The 22,123-nt window shown below is 48.9% G+C and overlaps 1 protein-coding gene and 1 long non-coding RNA gene across 5 annotated transcripts in view; one reads left to right on the top strand and one right to left on the bottom strand.

Moving 5' to 3' along the window:
• Nsmce2 (NSE2 SUMO ligase component of SMC5/6 complex) overlaps positions 1–6,569 on the top strand; it is a 221,664-nt gene extending 215,095 nt beyond the window's left edge. For all 4 annotated transcript variants that reach the window (XM_021724265.3, XM_040293672.2, XM_021724263.3 and 1 more), the window contains one exon: positions 4,735–6,569. In XM_021724265.3, the coding sequence (XP_021579940.1) occupies positions 4,735–4,852 (118 nt within the window). In that variant the 3' untranslated portion in view covers positions 4,853–6,569. The remainder of the gene's footprint in view (positions 1–4,734) is intronic.
• A 9,273-nt stretch (positions 6,570–15,842) lies between these two features.
• Positions 15,843–20,319, bottom strand: LOC144365282 (uncharacterized). Its single transcript, XR_013423585.1, has 3 exons — positions 19,769–20,319; positions 18,467–18,635; positions 15,843–18,150 (listed from the first exon to the last, which is right to left on the bottom strand). It is a non-coding gene; the product is annotated as an uncharacterized LOC144365282 (long non-coding RNA).
• Positions 20,320–22,123: the final 1,804 nt, after the last annotated feature.

Below are 22,123 nucleotides of genomic sequence, written 5' to 3'. Positions count from 1 at the left end.
GGGTAACCACACGGATGGTGGTTAGAGGAACATGTTTAGAAGTGATTACAAGAGAGTATTTTCGTCATGCTAAGTTTGAGGTATCAGGAATACAACCATTTGGAAATGTCCAGGAGGTATAGGAAATGTGGGGTTGGAACTTGGTAGAAGACTCTGAGCTGGCAATGGTGAGATTATATAGAGAAGTCAAACCCACTCATCTGTCATCAGAGACAGCCCTGGAGTAGATGCAGTCACCAGTGGAGAGCCAGCAAGATTCCCTCAGCCCTGTTGCAGATCCTGATATCAACCTCAAAACAGCATTTTTAGTCAACAACAGCATCAATCAGATGAAGATGATCCAGCAAAGCAGACTAAACATTCACCAGCAAACAGGAGGAAAATAGAGTGCTGGGTACCATGGGAGCCAGTGAGAAGAGCAGGCAGGTCCTCAATTCCAGGCACATTTGGCAGCAGATTAGAATCCAAGACCTGTTCACCACTTACTCCAGAGGTTTCTGATTCAGCACAAACTGGTGTCATTTCCCATGATACATGTTAGATGAGCAGCACCAGATTCCCTTTGTTTAAAAATGTCTGTGACACATCCAGTTTGAGAAATCTCTTCTTCCTCCTAGATTGTTGTAATTGTGTTTGGTTGGTTTGGAGTTACAGGTCATTGAGTTACCAGGCACTGTCTGGACCCCCCTGAGCATGCTCAGACCTAGGATGTGCTCTCTCCACTGGCTATATAGACCTTCGCCCCAAGTACAGTAGTTAGAATAATTTCCTAAAATATATCTTAATCCTAAGACTATCATCTTACAAATAAGGCTGTCGTATGACTTTCATGTGAATATTTCTAATTTTATCACAGTCATTGTTTTGCTTTCTTGATGAATAGTAGCTACAGTTAACACACAGTCATATCTCAGAACACATAAAACCAGATCGAATGGAGTAGAAATGTGGGTTCAACTGTGTTTACCAGCAAGCCATCGGACCTTTCGACCTCAGCTTCTTCAGCTATGAAGCGGGAATGAACATCGCTTCAGAGTTCTAGGGAACCCAGGAATGGTCAGGAGGTCCGTTCTATATCTGGACCAGCACAGCTTGGCAGTAGAATATCACAGCACTGGGCTGGGGATGTGGCTCAAGCGGTAACGCACTTGCCTGGCATGTGTGGGGCGCTGGGTTTGATCCTTAGCACCACCTAATAAATAAATAAATAAATAAAATTAAAGATGTTGTGTCCACTGAAAACTGAAAAATAAACATTAAAAAATTCTCTCTCTCTCTCTCTCTCTCTCTCTCTCTCTCTCTCTCTCTCTCAAAAAAAAAAAAAAAAGGAAAGGAAGAAAAGAAAATCACAGCACTTTGAGAAAGCTCTTTTTTGGAGTCCAGAGTGCTAAACAAATAGCTGTAGGGTCAGCAAGGCCCACAGTGTTAGCTGTTGTGGCTTATCTCACTGCTTTGTGACACATTATCTGAGACTTGGATGTAGCATGGAGTTTCTCTCTGTGTTTAGGTATGACAGGAATCCATCCCACTCACATTTCCAGAGGCATCTAGAGACCTTCCTCCTGGGGCTTGGAATTCTCGGGACCTAGATTCAAGAACTCAGAAGACTCAGGCTCTTGTGCTCTTGAACTGATGTTCAGGCTGAGGTTCCTCGAAGCCTAGAGGGACCCCTAAGGGCCAGTCGCCTTTGTTCATCATACCTGGATGCTGGCTCCATGCCAGGGAATGCCATGCCCTTCTATGACCCAGGTTCAGGACCAGCCTCTCCTTCGAGGCTTGTATGTCTGACTCCTAAAGACAGTGGTGCAGGCGGAAGGCGGGTGTCACCACACCTAACTGCTCACCAACATGTCATGGGGATTAAGGCCTAATGCCTACACTGAGTTTCTCCAGAGCAGGAGTGCCCTGATTCAGTACCATGGCATTGTGGCCTTTTGTTGTATTTAGTTTAAAAACTTGTGTTTGTTTCTTCGGGTGGGGTAGGAAGCAAGGCTCTCTCTGGCTTCTGCGTCAGCCTCCCTCCAGGAAGTCTCCCTGGTTAGGCACACTCATGCACCCCAGGTTATACCACCTGGTCAGTGGGGAGCAGCAGCCAAGGGCCGGGGCAAGAGCTGCTCATGATAGGGCCTGGAGGGAATGCTGAGTGGCCCCTGAGGCTTAGTGGTCCTCAGCGACCCATGCTCTACCCGTCTGTGGAGAGGGCAAAACCCAGGCACAGAAGAAAGTCATTTGCCAGGGAATGGAGCCCAGGTCTCTGTCACTCTAGGTTGTTTTTTGGTTTTTTTTGTTGTTTTGTTTTGTTTTGCAGGGGTTGTTTGTTTGTTTGGGTTTTTTGTTTTGTTTTTTTTTGTCATTAGACTGTCTGGCTCCCTTGGGGGTGCTATTTGCCTCCTGCTACTGTCCCCAGAGCCTGTCCCCTAAGTGAGCTCAAACCTCTTTCCTTGACACAGGTCTCTGTGGGCTCCCACCCACTGAAGCGAACAAAGGGGTGCTGTTCTGCCGACAAGTGGTGTTAACTCTAGCCGACATTCTCAGAACGTCCTCAGTTACTGACCAGCACCACTGATGTCATCAGGAAGTCCTCCCCACCTCACTCTCCACTTCCCTGTCCCCAGCTTATTCACCGTCTGCTGCTGGAGTTAGACTTGGCTCTCCGCAGTGGAGGTGGGAGGCCTGGCAGGCCATGCTCGCTAGGTGGGCAGATTGAAGGAGAGTTATCCCTGTGACCTTTCCGGCCCTGGAAGCTCTTAGAACTTCCTCTTCTGAACTCTCCCTAGTACCTGTATCTTCCTCATATTCTCGACTGCTTGCTTTCATATTTGGAGAAATAATTCCCTTTGAGACTTCAGAGTTCAAGGACTCGGGCTTAAAAAACGATACATTTTTAAACTGTACATTCCTCAAACCTTAGCTTAATGCAAGCCAGATCCACAGAGTGCTGCCTGCCTGGGCCCCTTCCTGTCACATCTTTCTACAGCTGTCATTCGACACATGTTCCTGACTGTACAGTGCACATTTTCGTATTTTAAAAGATTATCAAACACGTGATTATTATTCATTACATTGATGAATGTCCCTCTAACTTAAAGACTCCTTGTCTGGAGACCAGGGCCAAGAAAACCTTTCTCTCGTATTTTGCTGTTGGACTTTCTGCCACTAGATAACTTAGAGCTCAGGGCCACCTTCCTGCCTCTTCTCATTGCTGTCTTTCCTCTTTACTTGTTTTCAGTCATACTGGGGCTTCTTGGAGAACTGCTGCTGGCGTGACTGAGCCTGGGTGGCACCTCACAGCTGTCTGGTGAAGCCTGCACAGCGCTGTCCCTAGAGAAGCTAATGAGCATGTGCCCTGGGTACATGCGAGATGTGGATGGGCCAGGAACTTGAAAACTTCTTTGAAGAATGATGATCAGGGAACGTGACCGTCATAGGAGACAGAGAAGGGAATGAACTTTAGGGAGCACCATGTTACCTGTCACCCTGTGAAACGTTTACATGTAAACACAGTTTACATCAGGGCAACAGAGGCCCGGCGGGGGGAGTGAATCTGCCATGTTCTGCACTCACAACTGTGCTGGCTCCTCCCTTAGGCCTCTCTAGGAATATGGGGAGGAAGGTTTTGGACGGCCAGCCAGGAGGTGGCTGGACATTTCTGGTTTTGTCTACCAACAAAGACAGGAACAAAATGGTAGAGTCCAGGCCTAGGTCAGCTGACTCCAAACTCCGGGCCCTTGACCCTACCCAAATCTGGCTCCCAGTGAGAAGAAATCGGGTGACTTCATCCAACCCCCCACCTTTGCAGAAGGCCCCATCTAAACCAAGCAGGCTTTGCGTCCACTGCTTCCTGGATGACTCATGCTGCTCTCCTCAGCCACAGGCCTCCCAAAGTTCCCGGGAGCCTCGTGGGCATGCAGAGCGGCACAGAGAGTCAAGACTTGGTTCCATCCCCAGCCTGTTCTCCCGTTATTCCTGTTACAGTGAAGGGCACGCCAAGGTGCCCACCTGCCCACCTCTCCTCTCCCCTACACTCCACCTGCTGCCACCATCAGCCACACTGCCCTTGGCTCCTCCTGGGGATGGGACACCACACTATTCTCCTTTCTGCTCCACTCTTGCCCATGGACCTGTGTTCTCCTTTAAGCAGCCCGGTAAAGTTTTCTAAATAGAAACTAAGTCACATCCCTCCCCTGTCTCAAAGCCTCCAGGGTTTTCTCTTCCTACTTAAAATAAGCCCAAAGCCCCACTGGTCCCCTGACGTCACCTCCCAGGCCCCCCTTGTCTGGTTGCTTCAGTGACCCAGGCCTTACTCTCACTGAGAGCATCCAGCAGGCCTCCTTGGCTCACTCAAGAGCAGTCTGGAGACGCTGCCTGGCTCCATCCCGGGACAGCCAGCCCCATCGCACTGTCCCCTGGACCTCCCTTGACCTCGCTTCATTGCCTCTTGCACTTAGCGCCACCTGAACTTGGGGCATTTGTTTGGTCACTTAGTGATTGTCTGTCCCTCCCATTAGAAGGGAAAGCAAGAGCCCCGCTGGCACATTGCTGGTGTCCCTAGCCCCTGGACAGAATCTGGCTCTGGTGGGTCCTCAGTGAAGAATTAAGTGAGCATTCATCAGTGTGATTTTTAACATGTCCTCACTTTTTTTTTTTTTTTTTTTTTTAATACTTGAATGTGAAAGTTTCTGCTTAAGGCATCAGAGTCCAGGGGACTGACTTGATTTTCTTTCTCCCTTACAGTTGCCCCAAAATTGGCTGCAGCCACACAGATATAAGAATGTCTGATCTCATCCAGGATGAAGCACTGAGAAGGGCGATTGAGAGCCACAACAAGAAGAAGTACCGCCAGCCTGAGTAGGAAGGATCCCCTCGCCACGGGGAGTCAGCAGCCCGCCCCGCCCCCGCCAGCCACAGGATGGATGCTTGTCAGAGCAGCTCAGGACTGGCTGCTCCGAATACTTGGTTTGGGTTAAAACTTGATGGTTTAAGTGAAATCCAAGGCATTTTTTCAAGTTACATAATAAAAATGCAAGCACATTACATTGTTTATTTTTAACTGTTTTATCATTTGAAATAAAACTTGTATTACCTGTCGCATGTCCTGTCTGCACACCTCCTAATATAAATTGTTCCAAAGTTACAGGTTTTTCTATTTCTTATACATCAGAATGACTTTTATAATTGTTTTTACTGATACTTGAATGAAAAATAAGTTTAGTAAATGATAGCATTCAGTCACAAGCGAAACCAGTTTACTTTCCTGTTACGACTTTGTATAATTGACAGTTCTGAATCTGTAAGTGCTTTTATTTGTCCTGTCTTTCCTGAATGGCGTCATTCTCTGGTAACAGGCTCACCAGGGCCACAATGATTGATTCCATGGTGGGAATCACTGCAGCCTGCATGGTCTAAAGTGTTGGCTGCAGCAAGCACACCCTGGCTGCTCGGGGCTCTGCTGGGTGCTCTCTGCAAGTGCCCCAGTCCAGGGGTCCCCGGAGCCTCACTGTAAAGTAAAGACGCTCAGGAGATGTGGCCCAGGCCCTGTGGCCCCAAGAATATGAGCACTAGGACCTTTAGATTGAGTGTCTTGAATGACATTCTGGTTGCATGAAAAGCACTAATCTGTTGTCTGCCTTAATGAACTTTTATCAACCAGACTATTGAATTAAATCCAGTGAAGCTACCCTCGATGCACCAGGAAACCATGAATAGCTAATGATGGCTGACGCTTGCTGAGAGCTTGCTGTGTACCAGGTGCTAGTCAGAGCACTTTACATATAACTGACTTCTGTGAGCTTCACAGCCTGATGAGAGAGGTACTTCATCATGTCCACTTTGTGGATGAGGAAAACAGGCACAGAGAAGTAAAGTAATCTGGGGAAAGTCGCCAACCTAGGATGTGGATAAGCTGGCACCAGCGCTTCAGTCGCCTGGCCCCAGGTCTTCATCCTTAACTCCATGCTCTCCTTCTCCCAGTTGATTTATTTAGGATCTAAAAATATATTCAGAGCTCACATTTAAAAGCCAAAGCTTTTACAAATAAACATGTGTGCAAAAATAAGTCTAACTGAAATGAAGGAAATAACTGGGCTTGGCGACTACACGGCAGTGAAGGCCGTGAAATATTAACACATATTTGGGTTAAAGCGTGATTCAACATGGCAGAATTAATTTTGGAAACATTTTCATGACATTCACTTGCCTACAAAGTGATTTTGAGTTTCCTAACGTGCTTTATCTGAATCAGGCTTTCCTGAGGAAACGGCGATGTTGAGGCCAGAGCAAACAGACTTTTCATGGAATGTGGTTCTTTTGTGAAATACTGTTTCCTAAACAGATAGGGACATGCACAAATGCTTGCCCAATGTTCGATTTGCATTTTCCCAATTCTTTCTAAAGAGAATCCTGGTATATTGCAGTGAATACCAATACCGGTTAGAAAAATGCAAAATAACACCATTCCACTGTGGGAAAGATACGGTGTTTGTATCCTATGAAATTTTTTCTTGTTTAGTTTTCAGAAACTGTTTTATAAATTTGTCTAGCCAATTAAAGGATTTGAAGTTTTGTATAAAGTTTATTTTCGTTTTTAAACGTTTTATGATTTGATTGTTATTATCAATCTGGCATATTTATTAAATTTTTTACAGGAGTTTTCAACAAAAGTGGAACTTTTTTTTCAAATGAAATCATAGCTCTCTAACTTAAAAATCCAACACATAAGACAGCTTAAAGAGGAGGTAGGCTTCCTTCTCCCCTTGGCCCACACAGTCCCAGAGTCCCATGAGGGACATTTGAAAACCACACATTGCAGCTAAATAATGTTCCAGATACAACTGACGTGATGCTTGGACACTTGTGTAGACGTGGCATTTTTTTAATAATAGTTTTTTTAAGAAGCTTTCAACTTTAAGTTTAAAACATTGCCACAGACTCCAGAAGATCATTTCTCTCACCTTGGAAAACTCCTGACGTGTAGTGTCCTGCTGGAAACACCTATGGTGGGTACAGCTTCCAGGCAGACAATCCCTGACCAGGACAGAGGAAACCTGCAGGACTGAGGGCCCAATGCCGGCATGAACTGACGACTGGCCAGGGCATCTCACTGCTTCACGCAAGCCAGTCCTCCCCACGGCCCCAGGAGGTAGCTGCTATTACCTCATTTTACGGATGGGGAAACCGAGGCTGAGTCACCAAGTCCTTTGCCAGTGTCACATGCTTGTACATGGTCAAGCCTGTATGGGAACCGATCAGCAGGCTGCACTGGCCCATGGCTCTGTCCAGGGCCCTAGCAGGCAGTACATGACCAGCGGGCCAGCACTTCTGCCCATCTCCCTTAGTGCTGTGACTGACATGTCCCGGGCCTCAGGCTCCAGTCATCCCCACATTTAGTACAGCTGGGGTTCCCCCTGCCCCGGTTCTCACTGCAGACACCACCAAGTCCAGGCCTCCCTCCTTGCCCTGCTCTGAGACTGACCAGCCTTCCAGCTGGTCTCCTAACTGACCTTGCCCCTCCCCTGTTAGTCGGCTAGGATGCTGCCTGGGTGACTTCACAGCACACCGCGAAAACCCGCGTCCCTGTAGATTGAAGTTCTGGCCTGGCGTTCAGGATTGAACCACAGGGCAGCACCCCTCCTCTCTCTCCAACACTCCCTCTTCTCCCAGCATCCACCCATTATGGCAGGGCTTCCCCAGAGAGGCGCTCGCTCTCCTTCACAGGCCTATCACGGGCTTGGACAACCCATCTCCACGGGGCTCCAGTTTTCACAACAACTAGGACACTTGGACATCTTTGTAAGGTTTTTTTTTAAAAAAAAAAAAAAAGCTTTAAGATTCTGTCATATGTTCAACTAATAGGTCCTGTGGGAAGTATGTGGCCCTTTTGAAGGAAATAGACTGACATAGAAATTAATATATTTGAGCCAAATGGGTACATTGAATCTTCAATTATTTTTTCAATAAGTATTTTTAAGGCGTAGTTAATGCCATGTTTTCTGCTAGTCTTATAAATTGTTTGTTTGTTTGTTTGTTTGTTTTTTAAATCCCCCCTGTAGGACTTGTCTAGTTGTTGCAGACATTTAAAAAATTAAACTCCAGGCTAGAATTGCGGCTTGGTGGTAGAGGCCCTTCAGCACAACAATTAAAATAAAAAATTACATTCCGTAGGAGGTATGTGAGTGCTGTGTGCAAGTCGTGCAAAGGGAAGAAATATGAAGTCAGGTAACAAAATTCCAAACAAGTTAACAGAAAGCTCTCAAAAACTTCTGATTGGGAAATGGGATGGGGGTGGATTCCCGGAGGGGTGGAAATCCGTGGCTTTGGAGACCATCTGGCTTGTCTCAGACTCATGGAGGGGGATAATTATTCTGAAAAGAGGCAGGTAGAACGAGGAACGGGAACCCTTCTGCACTGCTTACAGAAATGCAAATTGATGCTGTAACTGTGGAAATAGTTTGGCATTTTAAGAAGTTAAACTTATCGCAGGGCCCAGTAATTCCGCTCCTGTATAAAAGCATCTGTTCATAGAGTCTCGTGTATAAATGTTCGTAAGAGCATGGTTTGTGGGAGCAACAAAATGAAAACAGTCTAGAGGTCCAACTGGTGAATGAGGAAACCGAATGCATACCATGGGAAACTGTTTGGCAATAAACAGGCATGAGCACGCCACCACAGAGCTGCATCCCCAGCCCTTTGTATTTATGTATTTATTTGGAGACAGATTCTCCTTAAGTTGTCTGTCAAGGCTGGCCTCAGACTTGTGAGATCCTGCTGCCTCAACCTCCCAGGTCACTGGGATTACAAGTGTGCACCACCATGCCAGGCAGGAGCGAGGTTGAGTGTTGTGTAGTGCGGGACTTCAGACCTACTCTTGGCAAATTTCAAGGATGCAGTGCATTATTACTAACTGTATCTTAGATCTCCAAAACTTACTCAGCTTATAACCGAAGTTTATGCCCTTTGACCAATCTCTCCCTGGTCACCCCTGCCCCCAGCCCCTGGTACCCTTCCTTCCAGTCCGGTTCTACGAGTTGGACTGAAGGACTTATTGATACATCTTAAAAGGTAGTTTGAAAGAAACCAGTCACATAGGGTTCTGAATCTACTCATATAAATGTAAAGGGACAAATCTATAGGGACAGAAAGATTACTAGTGGTCCAGCCTGGAAATGACAACAGAGAACAAATGCACATGGGACCACTTTGGGGTGAGGGAAATGTTCTAAAACGGGATTTTGGTGGAGTTGACACAAGTCTAGCTGAAACTCAAGTCCCCACACGGAGGGAGAGCTCTCCTCTGGTCACGTGTGACCAGAGCAGGCACGAAAGAGCCAGCAGAGGCCCAAGTTCAGCTGGAAGCCAAACCTCCTCCAGCCTTCTGAGAAGTTTCTCAATCTTTATCTTAAAGATTAGGGTGAAATAAGAATTCTATTTAGCCTCAGAAGATCCAGGATTCAAAAAGCGATTACTGGCCGAGCATGGTGGTGCAAGCCTGTCATCCCACAGCTCAGGAGGCTGAGGCAGGAGGATTGGGAATTCAAAGCCAGCTTCAGCAAAAGCAAGGTGCTAAGCAACACAGTGAGACCCTGCCTCTAACTAAAAAATACAAAATAGGGCTAGGGATGTGCCTCAGTGGTCAAGAGCCCCTGAGTTCAATCCCAAGTACCGAAAAAAGTAAGCAATTACTGAAAAAGTCATTAGGGTTAATGAGAGGATACAATTAAATAGTGATTCATAGCAATAAAGAACCGAATGTTACCAAGGGCTGTTTCTCGAGGTCCCAACTGTAACCTATAGTCCTATTGGCTATTTTTTAAAAAAGCAAAATAGAATGACAACCTTGGCCAGTTCTCTCTGTTCATGTGGACTTTGTGAAAGATGAGAATTCAGTCTCTGAAGACAGTCATTAGCGGGTGACAGAACAACCCAACCTTATATCACGATCGTGAATTTGGGGATTAGGGTTGTGGCTCAGAGGTAGAGCACTCACCTGGCATGTGTGAGGCCCTGGGTTCCATCCTCAGCACCATGTAAATATAAAAAAAAAAACTAAAAATATATATATATTTTTAAAAGATCCCAAATGTTTATGACTAAAGAAAGGAATGTTGAAGAGGGATTTTTTGAATGAGAAAAAACAATTGGTTTTAGGAATGATAAATAATATACCACTATAAGAGGAAGCAACCCGAGGATCACCATTAGGGGCTAAGGGTGCAGCTCAGTGGTACAGTACGTGCCGGTAGGTGTGAGGCCCCAAGTTTGATCCCCAGCACCACTAAAATAAAATAAAAAGGAAATCAAGTAAATACTTTCTTAAAAAAAAAAAAAACAGAAAAGAAAAACGATCTTTTGTTGTGCGTTCAAACCAAAGGCGCAGTGCCCTCTGGGATGTGTGGGACCTGTCATCGTGCAGAGAAGAGACCCTGCCATCTGCATGGGGCCCGAGTCTGCCGGCCAGTCGTGGTCACCACAGTCACAAGGAATGCGGAGACTCTGATGACTCCAGAGAACAGGCACAAACAAGACCAGCGGTGATGAAACACGGATGCTATGCTGAAAAGAATCAGGATTTTCTTCCCCACAGAGGGAAAAACTGAGGCTTATTTTGCACAAAACATGGGACTCTGTTAGGAACACACCACAAGCAATTCACAATAAGTGCCATGAAATGAAAGAGGCCTTAATCCTCAGAAGAAAACGATTCCTGTTAGCACAAGGCTTTTGTGCAGGGGCCCATGAGTGGCCACAGGGGACTGTGGATAAAATTCAGGTTTCTATTGGTCTGGAGAAATTATGCCTCCGTCAACCTGTGAGTGGGAGTGAACGTCCCTGCACTGAGTACTGTAGGCAAAGGATGCCGGTAGAATGACGGAATCTGTGACTTCATCACCCACAAAATTATAAATATTTTCATGCTGCGATACGGCGGCTGTAAAGGCACATGTACTGATTTCTTCTAAAGTGCAGCTCCTGGTTTGCTTCTGGGAAGTGGAATTTCTCTTCCTACCTTGAACAATAACAATCTGGATGGCATTTATCATATGCAACTTTCTTTGATTCTCGGGCTGCACTGGGGCAGGAAGCCAGGGCCTTGCTAGAAGAACTCTAGCACTGAGCCCCACCCCGGGCCCTGGTCATTTTTATGAAACAATGGGTTTCACACGCTGGACGGTAGGCAGTGCAGGACATGAACCGGTGGGGGCTGGGCAGTCGCCGAGTCAGCAGAGTTGAGGATTCAGGAGATCAAGCGGCTAGAGATGGGCAGAGTTGTCATCAGCTAGGAAACCACCTGAGGCCAGGAAAGAACCACCAGAAAAGAGAGAGAACAAAACCTGGCCCCCACACAGGCCCAAGTAGTTCCTTTTCCCATCAACCAGGGAAAATCCTCACGGGTCACCTGGCAGAGTGGAGTAGAATGAGCCTCAGACTATAGGATGCTCTGTGCTGCTTAGCAATGCTACGAGACAAGCTTCAAAAGCAGGACGGGTATTGGCCATGCCTGTGATCCCAGCTCCTCAGGAGGCTGAGGCAGGAGGATTACTAGTTGGAGGCCAGCCTCAGCAACTTAATGAGATCCTGTCTCAAAATAAAAAATGAAAAGGGCTGGGATGTAGCTCAGTGATGGCCCAGCTAGCAGAGGTCCTGGTTTCAATCCCCAGAACCACAAAAAGAGAGGGAGAAAGAGAAAGCAGAAGGGGTCAGGCAGCGAATGTTCTCACCTCTGCAGGGCACATGGTCTCTGTTCATCAAAACAGCCTTAAACTGTATGAAGTGAAAGAGAGTGGCCATGTTCCATTAAACTTTACATACAGACACTGAATTTTCAATTGATTTTCATGTGTGAGGCACTGGGTTCAATCCTCAGCATATAAAAATAAAATAAAAATATTGTGTCCACCTACAACTAAAAAGTAGATATTTTTAAAAAAGATCACAAATGTTTATGACTAAAGAAAGAAATGTTGAAGAGGGGTTTTTCAAATGAAAAAATACAGAAATTATTAGCTACAAAATATTGTTCTTTTCTGTTTTCAACTATTTAAAAATGTAAAAATCATTCTTAGCTCATGAGCCATAAAAAGCACAGTGGAGCCAGGCGCAGGGACACTCATCGATAATCCCAGTGACTCCGAAGGCTGAGGCAGGAGAATCACAAACTTGAGGCCAACCTGTGCAACTCAGCAAGACCCCATCTCAAAATTAAATAAAAAGGGCTGAAGATGTAGCCCAGCGGTGCTAAAAAAAAAAAAAAAGTGGTGGAGAGTTGAATTTGGCCTATAAGCTATAGTCTGCTGACCTTTAACCATTTAAAAAAATGAACTGTTTTTAATTGTGTAATACAACAAGGCTCAAAAATAATTCTTTAAAAAATGCATGCACATACACAGATCTACCACCTGACAACGTCAAATCCACAATGTCTGGTATCAATCAAAAAGCTCCAGGCCTGCAGGAAAGCAGGATCCATAACAAGGAGAAAATCAGACCATAGAAAGACCCAGAAGGGACGTGGATGATGCAGGGAGTCAATAAGGACATTAAAATCATGAATGAGAATAATCTCAAACATCCAGAAAGTTAGAGAAAAGGCTGAGGTGGTATGAAGAGACATGGGAGGTAAAAAGTGAGCCAAGTCAAAGTTCTAGAAAAAAAAAAAAAAACTTCAGTGGAAAACGTGTGGGTTGGGGTGAACAGAAGAGTGAAATTGGAGTAGAAGAGGTGCGTGGGGTTTTGAAGTTCCAGCAGCAGCAAGTAGCCACGCGGAGACAAGGCGGGAAGGAAGGGCTCCCTGCTCTTTGTCCTCCTTCCCCCCACAGTGGATCCCTGGCTCCGGGGCTTCTGTGCTCTCCAAGGCTGGAATCCACATCTGAGTCATGCTTACCCCCTGAGCATTAAGGTTTCACAAAATGAGGTCCAGGGACACCATTATCCGGCAACCTGAAGAGCTGGCCAGAATGCAGATGGCCCAGGCCTACCCCAGACCCCCTAAGCCAGAACCCTGGGAGGGGCCCGGGAATCTGCGTGTATCATGCTTCTTCCCAGGTGAGTCGAAAGCATCTCCCTGTGGGCCCTCTGCCCTGATGACCTGGCACATAAGGACAAGCCAGTGGGTCCATGTCTGGCTAACAAAGTAAAACAGAACAGGAAACGTATCACGTAGCCTAGCTGAGCTATCTAAATACCATATTCTTAAAGGCTCAACCAAGACCAGAGGTGAAAAAAATTTGAACCTATTTTTTTTCTTTTTTAATATTCTGATAAGTTGAAAGACTGACAACCCACTTGGTCCCAATTTCCTTGGCCCATCAGTCCCCTCGTTGCCAGTTCAGTTTTGGCTGCCCCTGGGGGGGGGGGGGGCGGGCATCTTCATTATCTGTCCGAAAGGCCCACCATATAGTAAAATCTCAAGGAAAACAAAGCAACTCACAAAAATACCTCTCACTGCACTTGACCACACCACGCCCCCTGGCAGCTTGAGGTCAGAGGGAACTTTAGCCCCCTGCTCAGCTGGAGCAGGCTCAGTGTATTGGTATGAAAATGGGATTCTCCAGGAAAATGGTGTTTCCCAGAGCCCCGTTGTTAAAGCTTCCCCATCAGAGTCTGATCGTAGCCACTCATGCCGCGTATTATTATTTGCTTAATTTTTTGAGTGGCTTTAATCGGCTTTAATCAACTCACTTGTTAAAAATGTTTGGCCTTCTCCTAAATAACACACATGAAGTCACCAGGACATTTAGAAACACATTAAAATCAATACGTAATATTAAATGAAAAGGAACGGGTATTCTTGAGGTGCCAACATCGTCCTGGGCGGGCCACTGGAAGGCTCTTGCAGGGCTGGGCAGCAGCGCCCCCTGACCAGGGCTCTCCTAAGAGAATGGCGCACTTACCCGGATTAAAGAAGTCCCCTGGGGGTATGGAGACACTAGTGTGAAGCTCTAGCTCATCACCAAGGCACGCTCCCCCCCCCCAGCTGCTCTGAATGTCAGGAAAAAATGGGCCCAGGAGGGCTCCTCTGGTCCCAAGACAAGTGTGAGCGAGCACATGGCTTTCTGGGTCTCCAGGGCTGACATCCTGGTCACCCCACAGAGCTCTGACAGGCACTCCGGCCATTCCTCCAGTCAGTCAGCATGAGCTCAGCAGCACGTCCCCATCCGTCACCTTGCAGCAGGTGGCCCTGGGAGCTCTGTAAACAGGGGCGCTCCTGGCACCTGGAAGAGGGGCAGTCCTGTCCCGTGGCCTGTGTTTGCCTTCGCACCAACCTGTGTCCCGACCCGACCACGTGTGCAAGGAGGCTGTCCAATGTCAGCTAAAGGAAACAAGCCGCAGGCTGCACTGGAACTAAAGGGGAGGCAACAGCTGGCTGGTGGCTTATGATTCACCCAAGGGGATGCGGAAACCCAGGTGTGTTTCAAGGTTGCCACAAGGGCACAAACCGAATCGCAGTGGGGAGCAGCCTGGGCTGGGCTGTTCCGTGAGAGAGGAGCGATGGCAGCGTGCCTTCAGCCAGCCTCAGTTCTGCAAAGCCGCGCTCTCCGGAGCAGGGTTAGGGACATCAAGAGTCCTTCTGGGACAGCTGGACAAGTCGTAAGACCCAAGTTCCAGTGTCACCTGAGGTGGCTCCCATTCACTCCTCTGCATCTTGGTGCCTTCACCTGTGAAAGGGAGAGTGACCCCTGCTCCGCACGCCCTAGGTGCAGTCTCCGGATCAAGTAAGATATCACGTCCCTGCAGGACGTGATGGTGGGGGGGTCTGGCGGAAAGGGGGCGGGGCCTGTCTGAGAAGGGGCGGGGCCTGGCTGTGCACCCCCTGGCCCTGGATCATCACCGGGTCCCTGCTTTCTAGGCGGCTGTGGTCTGTGGAGTGCGTGTGAACCACCGGGACTGAATAACACACAGGCCAACCAGACGCAGAGATGGGGAGGGGGTACCAGCACTGGTGGGGGAGCCTTTGTTTAGATTTGTTTAAGTGTGTTCCCCCAAAGATGCCTGTGTTGGAGGCTGGGTCCCCAGGTGACATATTGGGAAGTGGTGGACCTTTAATGGCAGGAGCCTACAGAGTGGTCCTTGGGTCAGTGAGGGGGCAGTCTTTCTCTGGCTTCCTGTTTCAAGATGTGATCTCTTCCTCCCTTATAGGCTCCTGCTCCGCCATGAGGTGATGCAGCCAAGGGAAGAGGGGCCTTCAACAGAGCCCGCACCTTGCTGTTTGGACCTTCAGCCTCCAAAGCTACGAACTAAAGAAGCCTCTTTTCTTTATGCAGTTAGCCTGCCTTAGGCATTTCATTATAAAAATGAAAAACAGATTAATACATGGGGCGATTACATTTTCTAAAATACATATTCACATCCTTACAATTAGTCTTTTTCAAGGTAATTATAGAGGGTCACATTGTGCTCCCAAAGCAGTGAAAGACTTGAGGATGTGGTGTTCAATGAAGACTTCATGGGCCAGGGGCATTGGCCTTGGTCATTGTAAAAGGGGCCAATTTGGGAGGGACGCAGAGGCACCTAACAGGGACCAGCCTGCGCAAGGCCCAGAGGCTGGACACCAGAAACGCAGGATTGCAAAGAGAGGGGAGGGCAGGCCACTGTTCTTACTAGGGACTCAAATGGACAGAGGGTCCCAAAGAGGCCAGGTCAGTATGTGTTTTCTGTTCTAGTATTCAAGTCCTGTAGCAAATAGCAGAAATGTTAGCACTTGGTTCATTTAAGAAACAATAGACAGGCTTAAGGAAGAAGAAGGAAGTGGGGGGGGGGGGAGGCAGGACAAAACCCCAAGCAAATGATCCAAAATAAACCAGAGAAAATGTAGAAATAGGCTTTGTTGAGGGACTTAATACAATGTTCAGATCTTAACAGTGCACTGGGATGTGAAGGGTGGTCGTCTGTACCATCCTCTTCTCCCTGAAGGAGGCCAGCACAGAGCCACTCAGAGCCCGGCACTTGGGCAGTGGGGGAAGCCGGGGTGCTGCCTCATCAGGCGGGACAACCCGACTTCTCCCCACCCACCAGTGAGCTGGGAAGCTCCAGGCCTGGTGCAGTTTGCAGGAGATGCTCTTGATGGACACCAGCTTCTTAACTGCTCGGATCACTGTCTTTCCCAAATGACCAGTGGACAGAAACGGACTGGGGCTGGCACACTGGGTAGCATTGGCCTGGAGTCCTGAAACTGGCCACGGATTTCCAGTGGGCCCCTGAGCTGCCTCAGCCTCAGGCCCCACCTGTGAGATGGAAGAACAAGGACCCCTTGCCCTCTTCCCAGTGGCTGGAGGGAGAAATGATATCAGGCTTTGGTCCCATCTACCACTCTCCTTCCTTGTTGTTTGTCCACAGTTTGAATAACAACTCAGACATGGCAGTTTCCTTAAGAATGGGCTCCTTAGCAAGGTGTGGTGGTGCACGCCTGTAATCCCAGCTGCTCGGGAGACTGAGGCAAGAGGATTGCGAGTTCAAAGCCAGCCTCAGTAATTTAGTGAGGCCCTAAGCAACTCAGTGAGTCCCTGTCTCTAAATAAAATACAAAAAAGGGCCAGGGATGTTGCTCAGTGGTTAAGCATCCCTGGGTTCAATCCCTGGTCCATCATTGACCCCATCAGAGGCCACTATCCATATCCAGTCCCTCTGGACTCTTGGCATTGAGGCTCAGAGTAAAATCAGGAGGCATCAGGAGTTAACAGGCTTCCTGAGTTAGCCACAGTGTGGGAAGGTGCATCCCCATTTCCAGGAGAGATTTACCAGTAAATTCACGGCCCCGTCCGTGCGTGAGGATCGTGAGGATCGTGTCCATACCTCAGCCAGTGCCACCACTTTGGCAAATTCGCCCTGTGAATTTGGAGATGTAGGTGTTGCAACTTGGTCTTTGAAGTGTATGTCTGTGCGCATGGCGTAAAACACGTCCCCTTTTAGAGTTCATCTCTTCTTGGAAAGGCTGAGGCGGTTTTCCCGAGGGAACTCAGCAGGAACTGCGATACTAAATCTCAGGGTTGGCACCCCAGCTCTGCCCCTTGGTAGCCATATACATGGTGCCGCTTTATCTAGTCCCTTGGCTTGGGTTTATCTGTCAAGCGAGGGTCATGGTGAGGATAAACGGGAGAACACAGGGAGAGTGTGACGTGCTCAGTAAGTGGACGCTCTCATTGGCAGGGTCTCAGGCCATAAATATTTATTGAGTATTTTCCGTGAGCCCAACATCTAGGATCCTGGGAACAAAACAGACAGGAAGCTGGCAGAGGAGGAGCAAAACACTGAAGGGTGAGGACGGTGCTGGGCAAGAGGGGAGCAAAGGAACAGGCAGAGGGAAGGGAGGGATCAGACCACCTGCAGGGCAGAAGGGGGGAAGCCCAGGCCTGCCGGTCCTGGGGAGGTGTGTCCAGCCTGCTGCTGCTGCGGTGCCAACAGGGCAGGCTGGGCACCATCCTGGGGGTGCCCCAAGGGGCTGCTCCTGGCTTTTTGTCCAATTCTTCCTGGGGACGCTGCTGTTCCCTGGGGCTTAGGTCTGGCCCAGCTCTTCCCTGCTCAGCCCCTGCCCTTCCTGTGTGTTCTTCCCCCTGCAGCCTGTCCCCTGCCCCGACACTCTGCCTTGGGATCAAACAGAATGGCCTGCCTCTCTGGAAGCTCTGGGGCCAGCCCAGGCTCTTCTCTGGCTCTGGGCCCTGCCACCTGGCTTGGCCCTCTGCCTCCTGAGTCTCAGCTCAGCTCTCCTCTCCTCGCTGCTGCCCGCCCTGTGGTTTGCATTAGGATCTCTATCTCTGGGTTCCGCCACCACCTGCCCCACCACGGTCACACTGAACGCGGAGCTGCTGTGGATCCCATGGTGCCACAGATCAGGGCTGCCGTCTGGGAGACAGCTGCAAATAATACTCACTAGAGGAACCCTGCAGGACAAGCAGGACACCGTCCCCTCCCACAGGGCGATATCTCCCCCCAGCCTGCCGTGGGCTCGGTCCTGAGCATGCTCTTCAGTCCCAGGTCAGTGCTCAGCCTTTCAGGGTTGCACAAGGGATGGGTGCATTTCCCCTTCCTCCAGAAGCTTCTGGACAGAGCAGGCGGAGGAGAAGCCCAACCTTCCTCACCAGAGGGGCGAGGTGGGAGGGGAGCTTCTTTCTGGAGGGGCAGTCAATTTGTTTCTCCACAAATCAGCCAAGGAGCCCATCACCTGGGGACATGAAAGACATGGCAGCATTCTAGAATCGTCATGTCTTTCGTTAGTTTCTAGACCCCCTGTGAGATAGCAAACATGGAAGCAAAAGCTCAGGAAACCCTCGTGAGAAAGAGTTAGAAAAGAAAGGACACCCCCACAGGGACCCCCCCTCTGTGAGCCGAGGGCTGAGGTCAGCTCACCGTGCAGCTGTGCCTCAGCCTTCCACGGGGACCTGGGGCTCAGGTGAAAATATCACACGTTGCAAATGCCTTGAATGCTCCTGGCCACCGGGGCACCCTAGCTAAGCTGGCTTCCCAGGGCGCACACTCACCTTAGCCTGCAGTCGGCGAGATCCTCCCACACGGAGCCTGCTTTCGAGGGAAGTGCAGAGCGTCTCAGGTAAGGTGCACCACAGCTGTTGTCTCTCTCCCCCCATGATGTGGGGGCTCACTGGGAGCTGCCCAGCCTTGCCAGAGAGGGTCCCACCTGATTTCACTGGCCTGGGAAAAGAGCAAAGTCTGAAGTATGATTTCCACTGAACGCACCTTCTTCATATCACTGTAAAGTTGAAAAATTGAACCATCAGAAGTCAGAGACCAGGCCGGAGAGATAGCTCAGTTGGTAGAGTGCTTGCCTCGCATGCACAAGGCCCTGGGTTCCATCCCCAGCAACACACTCACACACACACACACACACACACACACACACACACATACACACACACACACAGTCAGAGACCACCAGGCACAGTGGCACATATATATGATCCCAGCAGCTCAGGAGGCTGAGACAGGAAGATCTCAAATTCAAAGCCAGCCTCAGCAAAAGTGAGGCTCTAAGCAACTCAGTGAGACCCTGTCTCTAAATAAAATACAAAATAGGGATGTGGCTCAGTGGTTGAGTGCCCCTGAGTTCCATCCCCAGTACCCCCCTCAAAAAATAGTCAGAGACCATCTGCATTGGGCTCCACCTCTGCTGGACAGTGACCAGGGCACTGGGCATGGAAAGCCCCCTGTCCCTGTGGGACCCAGGCTAGCAGGGCTGAGGCATGGACAGGACCGGGTGCAGGTGAGGCTTGGGAGGGCTCCTGAAGCACAGTTTCCCAGCTGATGCTGTTGCATTGACATCCTTTTTACTCCGCTTTCCCGGGGTGAGCCGATAATGGACGTGCTCCTCACAGGGGCTCCAGGGCTGCGTTCCTGCTGCTCTGAACACGAGGGGTCTGACTCCACGGAGAGATCCGGGACCTTCTCAGCCCTTGCAGTGTACCCCTGCCCCACAGCCCCTTGTGCTCACTTCCCCAGAGTGACCGGGAGCATCTCAGTGAGGGTCACAGTGAGTCTCTCTCCTTCCCTGGGTCAGCTGGCCCCTAATGACAGGTAGTGGGGATGGGGGGACGGAGACCAGCTCTTTGGGCTGAGAACTCGGTTCCAGTCACGTCGCCCGATCAGCTGCGGTCACCCTCACAGATGTTCCGGGAACACGCCTGACACACCTCCCCCGTGCAGATCTCCATCTCAGGGCCTGTTTCCAGGGAGACTGACAAGCCCGTCTTTCAGAACTGCTCTGCCCACCCTGGTCCACTCCATCTTGGTCCCCTGGGATGCGGGGGCTACCCTGGGAGTCCCCCTACCTGCCGTTGTGCACATGAAGGAATCTGTTGGGAAGGCCGAGTGACTGACCTCCCCTGGCCTCAGAGGACAGAGAGTGTGGAGGCCATCGCCACCCGAGGGAGAAGGCAACCTCAAGATTTCCAGGCTGGAAAAAGTTCTCATTCTTTTTGGCGTCTCCCTCCAGCGCTTGGCAGCCTCCACCCTCCGGAAGCTCTTCCTCACTTCAAAACCGGAATCCCTCCTTCTGCGCTGTGTCCCTGTTTCCTCTCCCTTTTTCCTCCACGGAGCTGTGTTCTTGCCAAGAAAGAAAGTTGAAGGGGAACAATGGCATATGGTTTTCCTATTAAGACTGTCGCCCACATGTTAGGGAAGCCAGAGGGAGGCGTTCGCATAAGGGCAACGGAAATGCACTCGCACAGCGGCAGCCTTCGGGAGTGATTTTAGAAAGGCCACCCAAACGACGTCCGGTTTATCAAACTTTTTGGAATATGAAGCATCTATTGCAGACCCCTGCACAGAGGCAGCCGACTGCTGGAGGGCCCGGGATCGGTCTCAAGACAGGCATTCAGCTTTCCTCTGCCACTCACTAGCAGAGTCTTTGCTTCTCAGAGCCTCGGGTTACAATGGGGGGACTCCAGCCAAGCCATGTCACAGGTTTGTGGAGCATTAACCTGAAGGTCGAAAAAACTATGGAGCACTGTAGCAGTGTAAATATCAAGACTGAAGGTCTGGATCATTTTCTGAACAGCTACTAGATACATGCAAAGTCCTACCACTTTCTTTTTCTTTTTCTTTTTTCTTTTTTTTTTTTTTTTTGAGAAACTGACAAACTGCTACTGAATCTCACAAGGAAACATAAAGGACCGGCAATAGCCAAAACTGTGTGAAAAGGAACAAGGTTGGGAGACCAGCTTCACCTGACTTCAAGCCCGATTCTGGGGCAAACGGATCCATGAGACAGAAGGGTCCAGAAACAGATCTACACATAATATGGGTAGCTGATTTTGCAGGGGAGGAAGAAGGTAACTGATTTTTTAAAACAAAGGTACAAAAGTAAATGTGTGGAGAAAAGACGAGCTTTTCAACAAATGGTGCTGGGAAAACTGGGTATTGTATTCTAAAAAATGAGCTTGGATCCAGGCCATATGCAAAATCTAACTCAAAATGGATCATAGGCCTAAATGTAAAACTGAAAACGATGAAACTTCTAGAATAAAAAAACATGGAGAAAACCTTTGTATCCTTGGCCTGGACAAAGATTTCTTAGCTATCACCCTAAAAGAATAACTCATAAATGAATAAATTGAACTTCAAGTAAATTTAAAAAAAAATGTATGCTGCTAGAAGATACTTGAAAGAATAGAAATATAAACACAGATTTAGAGAACAATTTTGCAAATCACAAATCTGATAAAGGGCTCAGACCCAGGGTTAATGGTGGAGCTTAGTGGTAGAGGGCTTGCCTTGCATGCTCAAGGCCCTGGGTTAGATCCCCAGAACCAAAAGACAAAAAAGGGCAGGGGAGATGCTTATACCTCAAATATAAAGAACTCTCAAACTGAATAAGAAGAGGGAAACCCCAGTTATTAAAAATGGGCAAAAGACTTGAACAGACACTTCATCAAAGAAGATAAATGACAAGCACCTTGAAAGATGTTCAACATGGCTAATCAGGAAATTGGAGCAACCAGAACTTACCTATGCTGAGAGACTATAAAATAGTACCACGGGGCCAAGAGTGGCCGTGAGCACCTGTGGTCCCAGGGGCTCAGGAGGCGGAGCAGGATCTAGCCATACCCATTGAAATTTATCAGTGAGAAATGAAAACATATACCCACATATAGTCTGGATCAAGAATATTCATAGCAGCTTTATTTATAATAGCCACGAACTGGAAATAATACAATATCCATCAGCAGGTGACTGGATGAGCACACTGTGTGCCCCAGGTAGGGCCCTCTGCACAGTGGGCTGGGGTGTCCAGTGCTGAGCAGGAAGGCCGGGCAGCCTCCAGTGGAGATGCTACGCTGGGCCTGACTCTTTAACCCTGAACTGGCCCAGTCTTTCTCAGGGAAAGGGGGCAGCAGTGTGGGTCTAAAGCCTGGGGATGAGCCCTGGCCTGGCCCTCGCTTGCCGGTGACTGAACCTCTCTTCACAACAGAACAATGAGTCCCCTGCAACACCCCTCCTCAGGGGGTCCCAGGCCCCGACCCTCCCACAGAGCCTTCTCGCTAGCTGTGTCGGCCTCCTTACCTGGCTGCTTCCTGGGCATGGCAACGCCTTGTCCATCAGTGCCCCAGCACCTGGCATGCAGGTGTTCAATAAGGATTTGCCAGTGGATGGAAGCACCTACTGTGTGCTAGGCATTTGAAACA

The sequence above is a fragment of the Ictidomys tridecemlineatus genome, chromosome 7 (assembly GCF_052094955.1).
Source record: "Ictidomys tridecemlineatus isolate mIctTri1 chromosome 7, mIctTri1.hap1, whole genome shotgun sequence".
Lineage (NCBI taxonomy): Eukaryota > Metazoa > Chordata > Mammalia > Rodentia > Sciuridae > Ictidomys > Ictidomys tridecemlineatus.
This window is presented reverse-complemented; position numbering and strand designations above follow the sequence as displayed.